The sequence below is a fragment of the Diabrotica undecimpunctata genome, chromosome 5, assembly GCF_040954645.1.
Source record: "Diabrotica undecimpunctata isolate CICGRU chromosome 5, icDiaUnde3, whole genome shotgun sequence".
NCBI classification, from domain to species: domain Eukaryota; kingdom Metazoa; phylum Arthropoda; class Insecta; order Coleoptera; family Chrysomelidae; genus Diabrotica; species Diabrotica undecimpunctata.
In genome coordinates, this window is record NC_092807.1 from 4,795,187 (window position 1) to 4,813,634 (window position 18,448).

General features: G+C 33.7%; 1 protein-coding gene across 3 annotated transcripts in view; it reads left to right on the top strand.

The window, feature by feature from the left end:
- LOC140441015 (high affinity cationic amino acid transporter 1-like) overlaps nt 1-18,448 on the top strand; it is a 57,993-nt gene that overhangs the window by 34,245 nt on the left and 5,300 nt on the right. For 2 of the 3 annotated variants that reach the window (XM_072531407.1, XM_072531406.1), the window contains exons 8-13: nt 482-621; nt 674-776; nt 2,904-2,972; nt 6,939-7,072; nt 10,992-11,158; nt 12,968-13,076. In XM_072531407.1, coding sequence (XP_072387508.1) covers nt 482-621; nt 674-776; nt 2,904-2,972; nt 6,939-7,072; nt 10,992-11,158; nt 12,968-13,076 — 722 coding nt within the window. The remainder of the gene's footprint in view (nt 1-481; nt 622-673; nt 777-2,903; nt 2,973-6,938; nt 7,073-10,991; nt 11,159-12,967; nt 13,077-18,448) is intronic. The other variant, XM_072531408.1, reaches the window with a different exon arrangement.

The window sequence follows — 18,448 nt, forward strand, 5'->3', positions numbered from 1 at the left end:
TAATTGTCTTTTTTACCTCTTTTTTTACTTTTTTCTAAATTCAGATCATTATTCGTGCCATTTATTGCAGCCATTTTGCTCGTTTTGTTTACAAGTGACAATTCCGCGCCGAAACAACATCAGTCGATGACTCTGTGGTTTTCGAATGGAATGGGTATTTATATTAAGCTGTATTATTACAGCAAGTCGAGACTGATGTTTCTGCTTAGAGTGGTGCGTTGACGTATAAAAAACGGATTTATGAAGAAATGCCAATATTGCCAAAAATTGACTCACGTTGTGTCTGAAAAGATCGATTCAATTGCATTGAATATATATTCGTTTCTGAATATATAATGCCTTTAATTAAGCGCTTCACATCACCTCCACGTGAGATGACCATGTCCTGAAATCATTAAATGTTTTTTTTTTAATTTCAAGAAAATTAAATCAATCCCTTTGAACGAAAGATTATTTCGTAAGACTATATATATTTTCTTAGCTTATTTGGAGCGATGTTTCCTCTACCCAGGATCATTTACGCCATGGCTTCAGACGGACTAGTGTTCAGATTCCTAGGAAAGGTCAATCCCCGGTTTCAAACACCCGTCATCGGGACGATCCTAGCAGGTCTACTAACAGGTAAGATTCATCATTATGTTCATACTTTTGTAGATACAATTTTGTTGTTTAGGTTTGATGGGAGCCTTATTCGATCTCGAGCAACTCGTCAATATGATGTCAATTGGTACTCTAATGGCTTATACCGTAGTAGCTGCTAGTGTATTACTTTTGAGGTAGGGTTTTCTTTATTTTTAGAGTATACTTGCCATGTTGTAAAGTTGTTTTCGTAATGTGCTTGTTATATGATTCTATGAAGGCAGTAGAAGCGTTAGATAGATACACAAGGCGGGAATTTTAAAACGATTTATTCACTAACTTTATACTGTGACGCAATCACAGAGGAGGCCGTTGAGGTGGGAAATTTTTAATATATATTACTTTAAAAATACCAGGCAACTAATTCAGAACAGAAGAGAAATGACAAGCGAGATGGAAACTAAAGCCGACGAACTACAAAAATTAAATAACGAAATATCCAAAGCTGTTAGACAAGACACTCGAAAATACAACCAAGAACAAAAATCGAACATACCATTGAGAACATTAGAAGTATGAAAGTATTGAGAAAAAGACTAAGAACGGGGAAACGGTAGATAATAAAGATTAAAGATAGAAATGGTCATCTGACAACCAACCAACCAACAAATAGCAGAGAAGATCAAGTACCAGAAATACTACCGTCTACTATTGGAGAATTTTTAGCCGAAAACATTGAAGATCTTCAGAGACTGGTGACCAGAATAGCAGAGTATGGAAAAGAGTATGGTCTAACAATGAATGTCAAGAAGACGAAATTTATGAGAATATCGAAAACTCAAAGAAATAACGAGAATCTTCTAATAAACGAAACCAACGTCGAACAAGTGGACAAATATGCATACCTGGGAACAATGATTAACTCCACAAATGATTACAATCAGGAGATAAAAATAAGAATAGAAAAGACTAGAGCAAATTTCAACAAAATGAGAAGAGTTCTATGTACCAGGGATTTAAAACTGGAACTAAGAGTTAGGTTGGCGAGGTGCTATGTTTTTTCGACCTTATTTTATGGAATGGAATCTTGGACCTTGAATGCTACATCAATGAAAAAACTGGAATCATTTGAGCTGTGGGTGTACAGAAGAATTCTGAAAATATCATGGACAGAACACGTCACAAACAAAGAGGTTCTGAGAAGGATGAACAAAGAAATGGAAATTTTAAATTCAATAAAAACAAAAAAATTGGAATATCTCGGACATATTACACGTGGAGAGAAATACACCTTGCTCCAACTGATCATGCAGGGAAAGATCCAAGGAAAGAGAAGCATAGGGAGGCGTAGAATGTCATGGCTGCGCAACCTGAGAGAGTGGTACGGATGTACATCAAATGAACTTTTCAGAGCAGCCGTCTCAAAAGTTCGAATAGCTATGATGATTGCCAACCTCCGCCGCGGAGATGGCACTTGAAGAAGAAGACTATTGGAGACAACGAAGTAGAGCTGGTGAAAAAATACATATTCCTTGTACACGAAATAAAGATCACAAGAGACAACCAAACATGCGAACTACGAAGAAGAATAAACGTAGCATGGGCAGCCTACGTAAAATATTTGACCAATGTGTGTTGCCTGTGATGACCTGTGGTGCCGAAACTTTGACATTGACAGCTACAACTTTTAAAACGCTGCAAATAGTTCAGAGGAAAATGTAAAGGTCAATGCTGAGTATATCGCTTCGTGACCGAGTTAGAAATGAAGACTTAAGACGAAGAACAGGAGTTACCGAAGTAATTTCCCGAATAGCCCCCCTGAAATGGAACTGAGCCGGACACGTCGCCCGAATCAGTGGTGAAATGTGGACAAAGAGATTGCTTGAGTGGAGGCCGAGGTTAGACAAAAGAAGTAGAGAAAGACCCCCTACTTGTTGGAGTGACGATCTCAAGAAAATGTCAAGAAATTGGCTACGTTGAAAGATTTCTACCTGGCTAAAACTACAGAAATTATTAACCAACAAAAGTGGAATAATTGACATATGACACATGACAGTAGAGACAAATGACAGATAAAAATTTAGAACGAATAATTATGGTCCTCAGCATTTTAACTTTTTATTCGGATTGTCTCGTATCATATCGACAATAGATAAAAGTACAGTCCCTGTCCATCCAATTCTTTCTCTAGCAGTACTTCAGGAGGCTGTAGGAGGATGGCTGTATAGATCGTTTATAAGTACTCTTCATGTGTGTCTATTTAACGAGACAGTGATGTTATTGCTGGCGTGGACTCATATTTAATGTTTGTAATTTTTGCTTAGATATACAGACGAAGAGAGGAGACCTTACGCTCCCGGGACAGTTAATTCGGACTCTGATGATAATGAACTGTAAGTGTTTTGTGGTCGTTTTAATCGTTTTTGCTTACTGTTACGTATTTGTCACTTTTCTTTAGGTTCTTTGAACGAGCACATTGGTAGATTAAAATATATAGGAAGCCAACGCCAAATTTGAGTTAAGCACTAGAGAAATTAAGAGTAATTTTTATCTAAAGATTGAGCTCCATCTGATTGATTTTAGTTAATTGTATGGTGGGAATACATAAAAGTTTCAGCTCTTTTGATCAGTTTGCAAATGGAACCATATCGTCGGTATACTGCGAAAACCAGGTAAATGTCGGAATACCGAAATCGAGAAAAAAAGTTTTTAAAGTTTAGTTTTATATTGTGAATTAAGCAGTCAGCTTGTTTTTGATATTAGGTATTCTAGTGAAAGATGCATATATCTGAAATGATTTTCTATCATTAGTTTGAAAAAGTTGAGACACCTATCTGACTAATCCTAAATTTAAGTTGGAAATGCTATCACTTACCTGGTTTTACCTGTAAATCTAAATAAATCAATTACTCTTCAAATAACATATTTAACACAAATATAATAAACCAAGTATAATATTGTCCAGTTTTGTGATCGAGATATGAGGCTTTTACTAGGTAATAGCAATGTTTTAAGGTATTAGTCGATATTTAGGACATTTAACTGGTTTTCCCTGAAAATTTTATTAACAGCTGTGTGTAGTTATAGTTATTATTTATATGAATGACAGGCAGTTTTATAGAAAAAATCAAATTTATTTCGAATATAATAATAACAATATTATTATTATGAGGCTTTCTCGTCCGATTCGTCACTGAAAGCAGGCTCTGGCAAGATGTCTGTTACATCATTTCCCGTTTTCAAATTACTATACCACCCGTGATATTCCTCCGGTATCACTCCCTTATCACATAGCTGTACCAAATCTCTCTTTTTTGCTATGCTAATTGGCAAATGTGCATCATAAAGTGACTGCCGTGCAGTATTAGTAAGAAAATAATTGAAGCTTGTTGATATGTCATAATTAAAATAGATCCTGTTTGTCTCTTCTTTCACCAATCTCATTCTTTTTATCTTCAACCACATTATTTTTTCGCCGTTTTGGTCTTTTGTCCGGTTTTTAATTAAAGTGTGTGATAAGTTTTTTAAATTATAAAAGTCGTAGTATTTAAATTCTTTACATTTGTATGGTTCTACACATACTTTTTTATCATCAACCTTGATATTTTTATTTTCTCTTGCATTTTAAAAAACAGACAAGTAATCTGGCATCGCATAGATAGATCTGTGTTTTTTAGCGGTTTCGTTACTACTCTGCATAGAGTCAACTTCCATATAGGAATGTCCAGACTCTAAAAATTTGCGTTCAATAATATTTAAACGGATTCTGTCTTCTGCAGGTATCAGAAAATAAACTTATTTCACTTACATATTCTGGAACACATTTTGATAGGTAGTGGAGTATAATGCTTTCTATTTCAGAACTTCCTTGTCTACCGTTAATTTCTGACCAGTCAAAACAGTAAGCTGCATTTGGTAATGTGGCTTCATATACACACAAATTGTAGACACATAATTTTCGAGAATAATATAGTTTTCCAGTCAATCCACTTGGAATTTGTAGTACGGCCTGTAGATCGAAAGTAACTGAAACAAAATCCCGTTGTTCATTAGATCTTTTCTTATCATTTTGTTTTTTAAGATTACATACTTCTTTTCTTTTCTGATGTTCTCTGTAACTGTCTTCTAAATCCGATTTGTCAGTTGGATTAGCCCTATCATATTTATTACAAACTAAACATTGATCTTTTTTAGCAACAAAAAAGCTTAAATTATAGTTGTTAGAAAATATTCTTCGATATGTAATTTCGCTAACACCTTCCAGTTTCTTCTGCTCATAGTCATTTATAAAAAGTTGGTACATTTTTCTTATACTTAAATATTTGTCCAAATATCTACGCTTTGAACTTTGGCGAATATAATGTGGGCCCATGGTTGGAAAAGATTCAATATGAGCCTTCACGATTTTTCGGGTTTTACTGCTTGTCTTATTTGGCGGTGTATGCTTGCCTCTTTTATCAGTATCTGCATAACAGCCTTGAATATCAGTTTTTCTTACAACATCTTGTATTAACGACGCTGATATACAAAGTGTCTTACAAAGAAATTTCTCACATACCTGTATGTCTTGACCATTCAAAGAAAAGTAACACTTTTTGGAAAATGCACGTGGTTTTTAAACTTCAACGAACTGCAACGACTCTCTTTGGTGGCTCCGTTTTAATACGTGCAATAAGAAAATGTTTCTGGCCTATATATTCTAACTTTCAATAATCACGACATAGTCTTTGTCTGTAATCTTCGCTGAAATAACTAGCACATTTGTAAAAGCACTCTGAACAATTAACTGGTTTTGGCATTGCTGGTCTATGGTCTTTTTTTTATCTTATAAGGCAAATCCTCAGCACGCCTCCTTTTTGCGACATTTATTACCCAATCTTTGGGGTTAGCTTTTCTCCAACGTTTTAGTGGACGTACGTCTTTCCATACTTTGTCAAGAAGTAGATTTAATATCCAACTAGCTATTTCAGTTGACACTAAATTGTTCGTGGGTGCACCTATTTCAGTATCTTTTTTCTCATCATTTAGGCTATCAAAGTGTGTAAATCATATAGACTTCCTAGAGAGAGCGATCCCTCTTCACGTGGCTGATATGTGGGGTCTACATCTGAAAAGTCACTATCAAAAATGGATTCCATCATTGAGACTATATTGTTCTCAGAATCATCAAGAATTGAACTGCTGTCTTCAGTTATTCTATCTGTGTATGTGTTATAAAGATCATTTATGGGTTTAGCTTAGTAACCATTTCTAAATTTTAACTCAACCCGTTTTCAGGTAGAATGAAGTAAGTGTACTTAAAGGTTTTTACTAGTCGATATGAAAGAGAAATTTTAATAAATCATACACGTAAAATGTATTAAAGACACTTATCACCTTTTTACTGAATATTACACAAATTATCTGCTGAATGGTAAGTCGTATCATTTATTGGGTTTTACCTGTATGTAGAGCGGAAAAAGCTGAGAATTTTGGCATACTTAACTCAATATTTTAAAATTTGTCATTTACCTGGTTTTCGTAGTATACCGACGATATAGTACTTTAGCAAAATAGTGATTTAGTCATGTTATAAAGAGAGATAGATACACATTTGAAGGCAACTATCTAATGCACCAACCTTTGCAGATTTATTCTGCTTCTCTGTATTATTAAAGCTCTTCGTCTAACCCGATTATCTTGATGATGTTCCGCAGCTTCTCAGTCACTGGTCTTAAAGTCTGATGCCTTTTTTTATTTTCGTTTCAATGGTGATTTCGCATAACGATTATACAACAGTCGAGTTCGTTAGTCAAGAACCCCCTGCTTTAAGGCGACTTTTTAAAGCAGATACTTGAACGAAACTTTTTCACGGCTAGAAAATTCACTATTGCTGTCTCTTCCAACGTTAAGCATGTTGACTTTCCTGGCTGGTATGCATATTGACGATCGCCGAGTAGTCTCACTCTTAGCAGGTTTGCTTCCTCTATGTTTGTGCTCACATCACTCACATCTAGCCTTTAGATTTGCATGTCGTACGCATTTATCCCGTCATTTAGCCTTCACATTTTTTGCTCTTGAGCGAAGATCACCTTCTTAACATCAGCATAATTTTTGATACGAAATTTCACTCTTCCTATAACAAAACATCGTTAACTATCCAACAATCGATTTCCTACAATCGAGAAAACCCAGATTTATCCGTTTTACATAGGGATTTTAACCCAAAGAGTCCATAGGCGGGTGTTCACTAACACATAATTAGTTTAGGATGTGTTTGCCTCTAACCTCGCATTATGGCTTAGAGACCTAGACCAGAATTACATTTCCAAGCCATTGTACCTTCCTGATATATGCAATATAAGTAATTCGATTTTTAGATACAGTGATTCAGACCAGTTGACTCCTGAAAGGACCAATACACATTACATAGCACAATTTTTGAACTGTGGACGACATTCTGAACCGACGAAGAAGTCACAAAATATTGTGACTTTCAACATTCTTCTTTATTGTAAGTATTTTCTCGTTTATTGATTTATTTAAGAAGTTTTTTCCAGATAGTAAAGAAAGAAATGATGCTTCAATTGTGGCCCGAGCTTATAACAACATTTTATTACAGAAACTATGACAAGTTGTCGAGTAATCGCAAAAAAAAAACAACTCTGCAATACATAACGTCCTCTGACATTTAGAAATTGACAATGTCAGTGTTTAAAGTAAATTCAACTTAAAGCTATGGAGTATGTAAACAAATGCACGCTGGTAACACGCGTTTGTTCAGGGCCGGACTTATAAATTAAAGATACAATATGTAACGAAATATTGTGCCTACCACATAGGGTATTACTATGGGGGGTTGAAATCTTAGGACAGAAGTTACTGGGGTGGAGATAGGGCAAGCAAAATAAACGATACTGTGCGAGCGGCACTCAGGGTTTGTTTGGAGAGCTGGGTCGTGGATAAGTTGAATGGCAAGGGGGCTGGACTAACAAAGGGGGTTCTTACATAAGTCTCTTGGAACAAACGGACAAAAAAACAACAGGGAGGACCTCTAGCAATTTAAAATGGACGCCGCTTCGAGGTGCCGAATTATAACGATTACAACAACTAGTTGTAACTATTGAAATAATTATTAAAAATACAAAAATGGTTAAGAGACTTTTTTAAAATAAAAAGACAAAATGGTTCAGAGAAATAAATAAAACATTTATTGTGTCTCACCACAAACAGTTACAAAAATACAGATGGCACAAAAAACACTATATTAAGAGTTACAGAGATTTATACCGAAATAACAAAGAAAACTCACATGTCATTATTCTTTTACAAACTCGGGAGATTCTACAAAAACTTACACTTGTTACTGGGCTATAAACTGTGGCAAATAAAAAATTATTACAAGTAAAGAATTATCTTTTTAAATAAAACTATCATAAAGAGGTTAACCTTTTTTGAAAAAAACACAACAAACCAATGTCAAAAATGATTAACCTAGCCGTCATAAGATCTACAATATTAATTATCAAAATTTAAATTGTTATGAAAGCAATTATTATTAAAATTAAAACACAAAAATAGTTACCTGATTTCACCAAAAAAAAGCACAAAAGTTTCTAAGGGTTGAAACTGGATTGGAAATCTCTGAACACGAACAAAAGGAAGTTGTGGCACTGGAACACAAACTTTGGAAACTCGACTTCTTAAAAAACAGGAATAGGTACAGCTGGACAGAATGGCAACATTTCAAATTTCACTTTAACGGTAACTATAATTGAACTGCTACTATGATATACTGCTACTGCTATTATATACTCCACTACACACCAGATTTCCATGAAAAGGGCGAAGAATGAGAAAACCATACAAATTCGACGTAGAATTTTGGACATAACAAAAACTTCTCAGCGATCTCAATGAATGTTTATTTGAAACGCAGAATATTTTAGCGGTTTCGATCAAAGAAAAATATCAAAGAATTTGCGTCCATGATATAAACAACTCTGAAAATAGTTTATTTTACTCGGCGACGCTAAGAGGAATTAAAAAAATTACTTTGTCTTTGAGTACGTACGAGGGGATTTCAATATATTTCAAAGAATTTGCAGATGCTACAAATATAAAATATAGTACACCAATTTTGAGTACAAAGTTTATAAAATTTACTTTCAGAATATTCAGAATTTTTTTTTTTTCAGAATATTATTCAGAATACGTTGTTAACTTTCAGAATCTGATGTACTGCTGTCATCCTTAATGTTAATAATGAGGGGTTCAATTTGGGCTTCAATTTAATTCATTTTCCATGATTACAGCAGATATAGCTTCATGGAATAAATTTTTAATGTCAGCAAATTTAAATGTTGTGTTATTGGCAGCAACATAATTCTTGACTTGCGCCCATACAAGCTCTATTGGATTGAGCTCGCAGTGGTACGGTGGCAACCTTAACGTTGTTCTATTTGTGCTTCTTACCAGTTCACCTACTATGTACTTATTATATTATCCTTTATGTTGTTTAACGAGTTCGTTCTAAAAGTTGCACTTTTAACAGCGTTTTTTCAAAGGAAATGTTTTTTGAGTGTAGCCAATTTTTAATATCTGCTTTTTTGTAGCCATAATGGCAATTTTTTCCAATTTTATGGAATGGTAATGGGCATTGTCCATCACAATTACTGCATTTTTTTTCCAGCGTTGGTAAAATCTTTTGGAGCCAACTTTCAAATGACTTCCCATTCATCTCCTCATGGTAGTTTCCACTTTCAAAAGCCCACAGTGGATCCGGAACAAAACCATCCTCACTTTCGATGTGACAGATTATCAATCTTTTATCTTTTCCTAAAAGTGATATTAAAGATAATAATAAAAAAATTCAAAGTTTATTTTTATTTGAATTACCTGATGGATTTTTTAAGCCTGTCGACAACCCATCCAAAAATGCACGTCTTGCAGAAGTCACAAAGCATCCACCCAAACTTTTGATTTTATATGGCCAGCATTTATCCATGTTTCATCCATGTAATAAATTGTTCTATTTTTTGCTCGGTATTGTCTTATCTTTTGCAAATAATCTCTTCGCCATATCACAATTTCATTTCTGTCGAGTAGCAAACTGTTTCTTCCTCGTTTTTGAAATGTAAAACTTAATTTTCGTAAGAGTTTGTAAAACGTGGTTTTCTTAAAGTTCTTAAGATCTTATATCGTATCTTAGGCTATTATAAATGCTTTAATACACTTACAGGAATTATTTTTAAAGTAGGGAAAACTTTGCATTGACAATAAATAAGTAAGTTCTTAAAAAAATGCTTTACACTATCAACACACGACCTAACGATTAACAAATCAACAAACCAAAATACACTTTTGCACCATAACTACTGTGACTCTTCATTCGACAGACGACGGAGCGGAAAAACGAAGTGCGTGCCTGGTAGCCCAATAGACATGACTAAGATAGTTCCATAATTTATGGCCAATAGGAAGGCGTCACGTGCAGACTCAAATATCACGCGGTGACTTGTGTTTAATCTGTCCGTAGCTTGAAGTTAAATTTACTTTAGGTCTATATAGAACTCAATTGAGTTAAGTAATGGATTCGATCGTTACTTGATGGAAATTCTTTTTATCTAACAATAAAACACTGTAAACTTTTTTTTTCGACATTTCCATAAAATTTTTTTATTATTTATTGTCACTACAACTCCTTCTGTTCTGCCTTTCTCAAGTGATCAATTTTTGGTAGGCGTTTACACTTATAGTCTGTGTAGTATTATATCTGCATTTCCATAGATTCTAATAAAGATAGACCGTTTTGTGTTGTGCTATACGTTTGTTAAAAATTCTACCAGTTTGCCCCAACTGTTCTTACAAAGCACTGTTAAACAAAGCAAGCAGTGAAGTCGACTGTTAAGAAGCAGCAGAGTCAAGAGAAAGAAGACATATTTGCAGACATCTTAGCAGATTATATTGTTGTTTTTTCGTTGTTTTTAATCTTTGGCTCAATATCAGTCGTCTCAATATCATCATCATCATAAGTGGCTCGACAATCCGTTGTGGATCTTGGCCTGCTTACAAAGAAGTCGCCGCTCCTGTCGATTCGTGGCAACTTCCCTATATCCAGCCCATCTAAGTCTCTTTAGTGCACTTTAACGAATTTCACAATATCTGGATTGGTGTATAACTGATATAGTTCAAAGTTGTATCTTCGACGCCACAGCCCATTTTCATTTACGGCCCCAAAAATCTTCCTAAGAATTTTTCTCTCAAATATCACTATCTTAAAATAAAAGTGAAAATTAGCAGCTCACTTATTGAATGAGATTTTTATCTTTGAAATATTTCAACGTATCCATCTCAATTTTTAAATTCTTGAAATAATTAACACCAATATTTTGTAGATATTTGATTTCACTTATAGTTTTGTCATTTTTTAGGCGTAACATGCATCCTTATTGGTCTCAGTGCAATATATTTAAAAGATCCTATATCAGAGGGCCAAACGTGGGCCATTGCGTTGGCGTCTACAGCTATTGGTGTAGCTTGCATCTTGATCATGTCGATAGCTACTCAGCCCGTTTCCAGACAGGAACTTAGTTTTAAAGTAAGTAATAATAATGTATGTATACCTGTTTTTCTATCGCACCTCAACTTTCTGATAAAAATGCATAAATTAAGAAAGTGCAATTGTTTTTTATTAATATATCGACCTACAAATATGATTTAAAAATAAATAAACCCATGTAACGAAGTAAGTAAGGACTCGATAGGGAATTTAGCGCGAACCAACCTGCAGAATACTAGCAATTTACACGTATGGTATTTTTCATATAAAAATGCGTGCACGTCACTCAAGATTTACGACGTCAGAACCCCACAGTGTTGCCAAAACATCAGAATAGTTAGTAAGTGAGGACTTTTTAAAATGTCAACTATTTGTCAAACTTTTATATAACAGTACTACTGCAACACACTAAAATACATAAGAAAACGTTTTAATACAAAATTATATATTCTAAATTTTAAACTTACCTGTTTTAGGGCTTTAATAGTAAAAACGTCCCGCCATTATTTCTTGTTCAAAATAATCTATCTTATATGAAAGCTTATCAGCTTTCTAAAGACTATTTAAATGTTTTAGCATAGCACAATCACAATACACAACAATAATTAGTTTTTAAAACTATTAATCTAAATTTAATATGTATTTATAAATACAATTTATTAATATATATTATATTATGATCAAATTGTGCAAGAAATCAAAACATAAACAAATTTCTTACTCTAAAAAAGCGGCAACACTTTATACACTTTTGCCACACGCTGAACTGTCAATAAAATTTTAAGTATTCCTGTATCAGTTGCGTAGAATTGTTTAATCTGTTTAATTCAAATTATTATTTTGTGGAATATTAGACTTAAAGAGTTATTTCATAAAATTTATATTATTAATAGTAACAAATGTTTTTGGTTATTTAATCAATATAATTCTAAAATTCCCAATATACTGATGATAACATTTTTCTCATTATTATACCATGTTGACGCCTATGAAAGATCGAGCAGTTCCGTATGGGTTTCGTATTATTAGCTGTGTTAGGAAAATTTGAACTCTAAGGTTGACGTTCTGGAAATTTTAAATATAAGTGACGTTACTTTATATAAATTGTGACGTGCACGCATTTTTATATGAAAAATACTATATGTGGATCTGATGCCATTCAATTCTTCCACGGAACTATTTTTTCAGAACCTGCTAAATTTGTGACACTCAGTTTTGGATTGATTGGTAGCTCACTGCTCAATTCAGTGCTTTTAATATTCGCTAGAAAACCAATTTATTTAAACATTGCCTGGGGCTCGAGTAGTTACTATTCCAGGCCCTATTGGAAAAAAATTCACAATCTTACGTTTTTCTTCTATATTTCTCAGTTGTTCTAGTGCGTTTGCTCTGCATCTGTTGCCATACCTGATTCCTTCTCTCGAGTATTTGTGCACATTCTTCATCATAGCAACCTTCACACCATTCCATACTGATCATAATACGATATTTTGATTTTTGAAATGTTTTATCATTTTTTACTTAATAAATTCCTTTCTAACTGTACTCAAATTTTCTTTTTAAACATCTTATTTAGTCTGACTTTGACTGGTCTGTCAGAAGTAAACAACGTATGCTCTGTTGATACGTTAGCAGATGGCGTTGGGAGCAAACATTATAATGTATTGAATTATTTTAAGATAATATAATTTGTTTAAAAGAAAGAAATGATTTTTGACTTATATATGGGTTTTTAGCCATAAATATGGTAAAATTACTTAAAAAGTAGAAAAAATTAGCCACTATTAGGTTAATTTCGATCTATATGGGCTTATTGATTTCCACATTTATAATAATACTCATTTGTAGGTGCCAATGGTACCTCTTGTACCTGCTCTTAGTATTTTGGTCAACATTTACTTAATGTTAAACTTAGACACAGAAACTTGGATACGTTTCGCCGTTTGGATGGCAGTAGGTAAGGAAAAACCACATTTATTTTGTTTTTTTATTGAATTGATTGTCACTAAAGTTCATTAGCATGCATTTCAGTAATGGAGTTGGTTCTTTAAAAAAAAAAAATGTATAATAATAGTCGCTTTGTTTATGACCAATAGGACGAATGTGATTGATAACATGTTTTTTAACAGTAAATCAATTTTTACCTTAATTTATTTTTACCAAGAGCACGCAGCCTGCCATATTTTAATGATTTGTGGGTTTAATTTTCTTATCTCAGGGTTATACTCGTGCTTCAATATCTATGTTTTACATATGATAGGTAAGGTCCAAAGAATACCGGAATAATAAAAACATATATGATACAACATTATATATTGAAATAAAATTCACACTCAAATATCTTCAATAAAAAATATCTCATATAATGATTATCAAAATTTTGTTCTACGTACGTGAACCTTCAAAAATTAATGGTATACACAATATAAATTAAAATTTCAAATCAAAATTGTTGTTCTAAATCTCCTGATCAAAATATTCCTATCTTTTCTAAAGCAATTGTTAAAAAAATGTGTTGTTAATAAAGAAAAACTGACGAATGGTAAAACTATGTGTCTGATGATGAGTTGTTCACATCCTTGTTCCTTGTAGCTTACACTATCTATTCTTAGCAGTCCCCTAGGTAATCAGCAATCTTACAACAAATTATTTCGAGCCTATCGTCTTTAATGATCTCCTTCAAATGTACGTATCGTTCAAATGATGCTAGCCTCTTCTCTCGATAAACTGAATCTCTCGTTCTGGCCTGAACAGTGACTCTTGGAATATAAGTAGAAAAATATAACTTACAATATTTTACTGGATCAGCTTCTGTCAGATACACTTACTCCACGAAAACTCACAAACATTCACTTCTACTGCTTACTACCTTTGGGGAACCACCAGAGAACAGCGACCGTTCGCCTTGTACCCTTGGAAAAACAACTGATTATCTTTTCTCCCTCAAAAATCTAGCTAAACTCTCATTCCTACATACCTAGCCCACTTTTTTCAATCTCCTCCAATCAGAGTTCGTCACACATTTAGATAACAAACAACAATTTTACCTACAATTATAAATTTCCTAAAAACTATTAACATGCTAATCGTTTTCTACAAATTCTTAAGAACTAACGGAGAATTATATTTTCTATATATTTCTAATCTATTGTCTTATTCACTGTATATCGACGTACAAATCTATTTGGAAAACCCGCTCGCATTGTTCACGATTTCACTAAGCTCACTCACGTCACTCGAATATATTTTACAAAGAAAATAATTTATGCATATCTTTAAATTTTGTTTACTACAGGTAATCCAGGATAATGGACTTTCATTTCTTCGAAATATCTTTTATTTTGTACTTTGAAATATATTAAAATCAAACCAATATTTGTTAAGTAGCTAAATAAATAAACTCATAACACTCTATCCAAATATACTAAGCTTCAATACTTTTTCTTTATAAGGGACATTTTTTTAATAGTTTTTATATAAACATATATTTATCACACATATATAATGTCTCTTTGGTCATAAATGTAGCTCATTACTTTTATACAATAACTAAACATTTGTAATGATATCTTAATGATGTATTATACATCGGACGGCGTGGTAGATGTCGGTTCTTTTTCTCTAAAAACCAGTACCTGGTTCACGACGACATATTTCGACCTAGTTGGGTGTCATCTGACAGTGACGAAATCGAAATCAGCCTCGGAGAGGGACAGAAAGTGGAAGATCATGAACCAAGTTTCCTATTTCACAGAGTATTCATACACGTAATATATTAACATAGACTGAGGATGCAAGCAACGAGCAGTGGCGACAACATCTTTTGCGGTTGTTCGATCTGACTCTCTCTAGCACATTGAATTCAGCAATTAAGAAGTCTCAGCTTTTCCCCGCCAAAAAGAGACTCCCCTATGTTTACTTGATGTAAGAGATATACAGACCGAACAACGAAAAAAGATTGTCTATGCCTATATATTACGTATATGATAGTATTGACGCTAGGTGGCGCCATATACTTTAGACGTCAGAAAATAGACAACGCTGTATATTTTAAGCAATGATCTGTTTCCTGTCATTCACGGTAGATGGCGCTAACAATACCACTGTGTGAAATGGGAAGTTTGCTTAAGGATCTTATATCACTCTGTTCGGTTCTACAACTACCAGTCGCTCAATTAGGCCGAAAAATATCATAGTGTGAACCAAAAACAGACTTTTAGAGGAAAAGATAGGCCTTCATACCTTCTGGAGCATGATACGCCGCCCTCTCTGAAACAAATTACACAAATTTGTTTCTGGAGATAGAGATAAATGCATGTTTAAAAAATATAAAAAAAAAATGGCAAAGTTTTTAAATATGTTTTCTTTATTTTGTCATTACGAAGGTGGTGGTTATTTGTAATTACTGATTTTTTTTTAAGATTATTTCTGCTTCTTTCTTCTATTTTGGTAGGAATTTGTTGGTTTTAACTTCGCTTTTAGCCTTAATTGATGTCTGATTAACTTTTTTTGGGGCGTCTAATCTCATTTTTCCATTTGCCGATCGATCCATTACTATTTTCACCGATCTCTTGTCTACCGTTCTCTCTATATTATGATTTCATTGTGTTTTTCTGTTTATAGTTTATTTCTTATATTCTAATCGCCTCAATTCCTATTCTATTAATCACCCTGTAGAATTCCACATATTTTCCAAGTATGGAGAATATCATTGGCTAAATTTTTTCTAAATAAGTTTTTTTGGATATTATATACCAAAGGAACAGGAAAAAGTAGTACACGTCGTTGAAATCACACAATAATTTGATATCTTCTTGTGACAAACAGATATTACACTGTACTGTCTATTTTTTCACGCCAGACAGCCTTTTTTTATAGTTAGCTGCCCTATAGACGATTGAGGGCCTTGATACGGTTAAAAGGTAAAACTTTCTAATATTTGGTAGAACGCATAAAAAGAAAAAATGCATAGAATTTCTCTTCCTAAAAAAAGTTTTGAATAAATGGATAGAAAACAACAGCAGAGTATGTACGAGATTTCCTACAAAATGAAACCCAGAGCATTTAATATGTTTTGGACCTAGTGTGATTTTGTTTAACACTGTGTTTGTTTTCGGTGTAAGAAATTTGTTTTTCCATAGAAGTCGTTTATGTAAGCAGCTGCTCTGTTCGCGTTATTGGCTTGTTTTTTGGATTTTTTAATCCACTTCCACTTCTATGGCTATATAATTTTATTCCCAAATATTCCACTGCAAAAATTTTTCTACACTTCGAACTTTTCTACAGATCATATTCAGTTTTTACTATCATTATGCCGTCGTCAGCATCATATTATCTACCTTTTCTTTTCTACCATACTTACTTACGTCTATATGGTCATACCACTGTTTCTGTCTGCGCAAGAAGCGATGAAGCATGATGTCATGGTTTCCGAAGATTTTTTAAATATCGACAACAGCGATTAACACCGGTTGACTCTATAAAATATTTAGCTTCATGTGAACATCTTTACAGTCATTGCGGTACTCAGAATGATTATATGAGGCACACAAGATTGGGAAGTAGACGGAAAAGCAAGAGAAAAAGAAGTAAAGAAAAAGATAAAAGAACAAAGAAAAGAGGGAGAAGAAAATGGAAGGGAAAGAGGAGTAAATTGTTTTCAGACAAGTAGCAAAAACATACCCAATAAATGGTTGACCTTAACATTTATTTGTCTCCCAAAAAAGAAAAATTCTAGAGAATGCACCGTCCACCGCACCATAAGCCTGATGTCTCACACACTTAAAATGTAAAGATCATCCATAAACGCATTTACCAAATACTTGATATGGATATTGAAGAAACCCAATTTGGATTCCGTGGAGGCGTAGGTACCCGTGAAGCTCTCTTTGCATTCAACGTACTAATCCGGAGATGCTTGGATGTGAACCAAGATATGTACGTCTGTTTCATAGAATACAACAAGGCTTTCGATAAAGTCCCTACGAAGAGCTAATGGACGTCCTCAAAGCAACACAATTACAATACAATGACCTTCGAATTATAACATTTAACAATTATAAATCCATATTATAAACAGTAGGCACATACGCATTAATTAACACACATCAGAAGAGTTCGAAATTAAAAGAGGAGTGCGACAGGGGTGTGTATTGTCACCGCTACTAATCAGTGCATACTCTGAAGAAACTATGAAGGAGACTCATACCTCTTGAGGGAGAAACAGCAAGAATAAAGGTCAATGGATCACCAATTAACAACATTAGATATGCGGACGATACTGTGACAGAGCAGACAACCTCCAAGGCCAAAAGCTAGTGAACAAGATAGTTGAGTATGGAGAAGAATATGGATTATTATATTAAATTTATGAGGATATCAAAAACCCAAAATAATGATAAAAGCCTGACAGTTAACGGTAAAACTTTAGAACAAGTTGAAATCTACAATTATCTTGGCACAATAATTAATCACACAAACGATTACTCCAAAGAAATCAAAGTTCGAATAGAGAAAGCACGGACAAACTTCAATAAAATAAGAAAGGTAATTTGTGCAAGAGAAGAATGAAGAATGGAAATATTGGAAACCATCAAGACACGAAAGCTGCAATACCTGGGGCATGTTATGCGTAATGAAAGATACAACATACTTCAATTAAATATACAAGGGAAAATCCAGGGTGAGAGAAGTGTAGGAAGTGTAGGAAGGAGAACAATCTCATGGATGCGTAACTTAAGGGAATGGTACGGATGCACATCCATCGAACTATTCAGAGCGGCAGCATCTAAGATCAAAATAGCCATGATGATTTTCAACCTCCGTCGCGGAGATGGCACGTAAAAAAGAAATAAAAACAGGGAAGAACATAAGAAAGAAGATATAATCGAGATTGAGAAATGGAAGGTGGGGATATAGAGAAAAGTAAGGAAACACAAGGAAATAGAAAAGGATAAGTTTAAAGAGTTTAAAAGGAAGTTGTTGGTAACAATAAAATTAATGAAATAAAAGAAACCGGGAAAAAAGGGGAGAACACATTTGGAAATAGGCATAAACAAAAAAAAACAATGAAAAAATGAAGCTGCTAACAGTAGACAGCAATTTATGGATGAAATGATGAGACGAACTTCTAATAGGCGGGAATTATAACTTTCGTTCACGAAAAACAGTTTTTAAAAAACAACTTTATTTTGAAAATATAAAATATACGGAAAACTAACAATAATAATTATACAAACTATTTGAGAACAAAAATAGAAGTGTCTTTCCTATTAACAAAACAGATGCTGCGTCGCTATCTAAAGTGCAGATCTAGTAGAATACAGGATC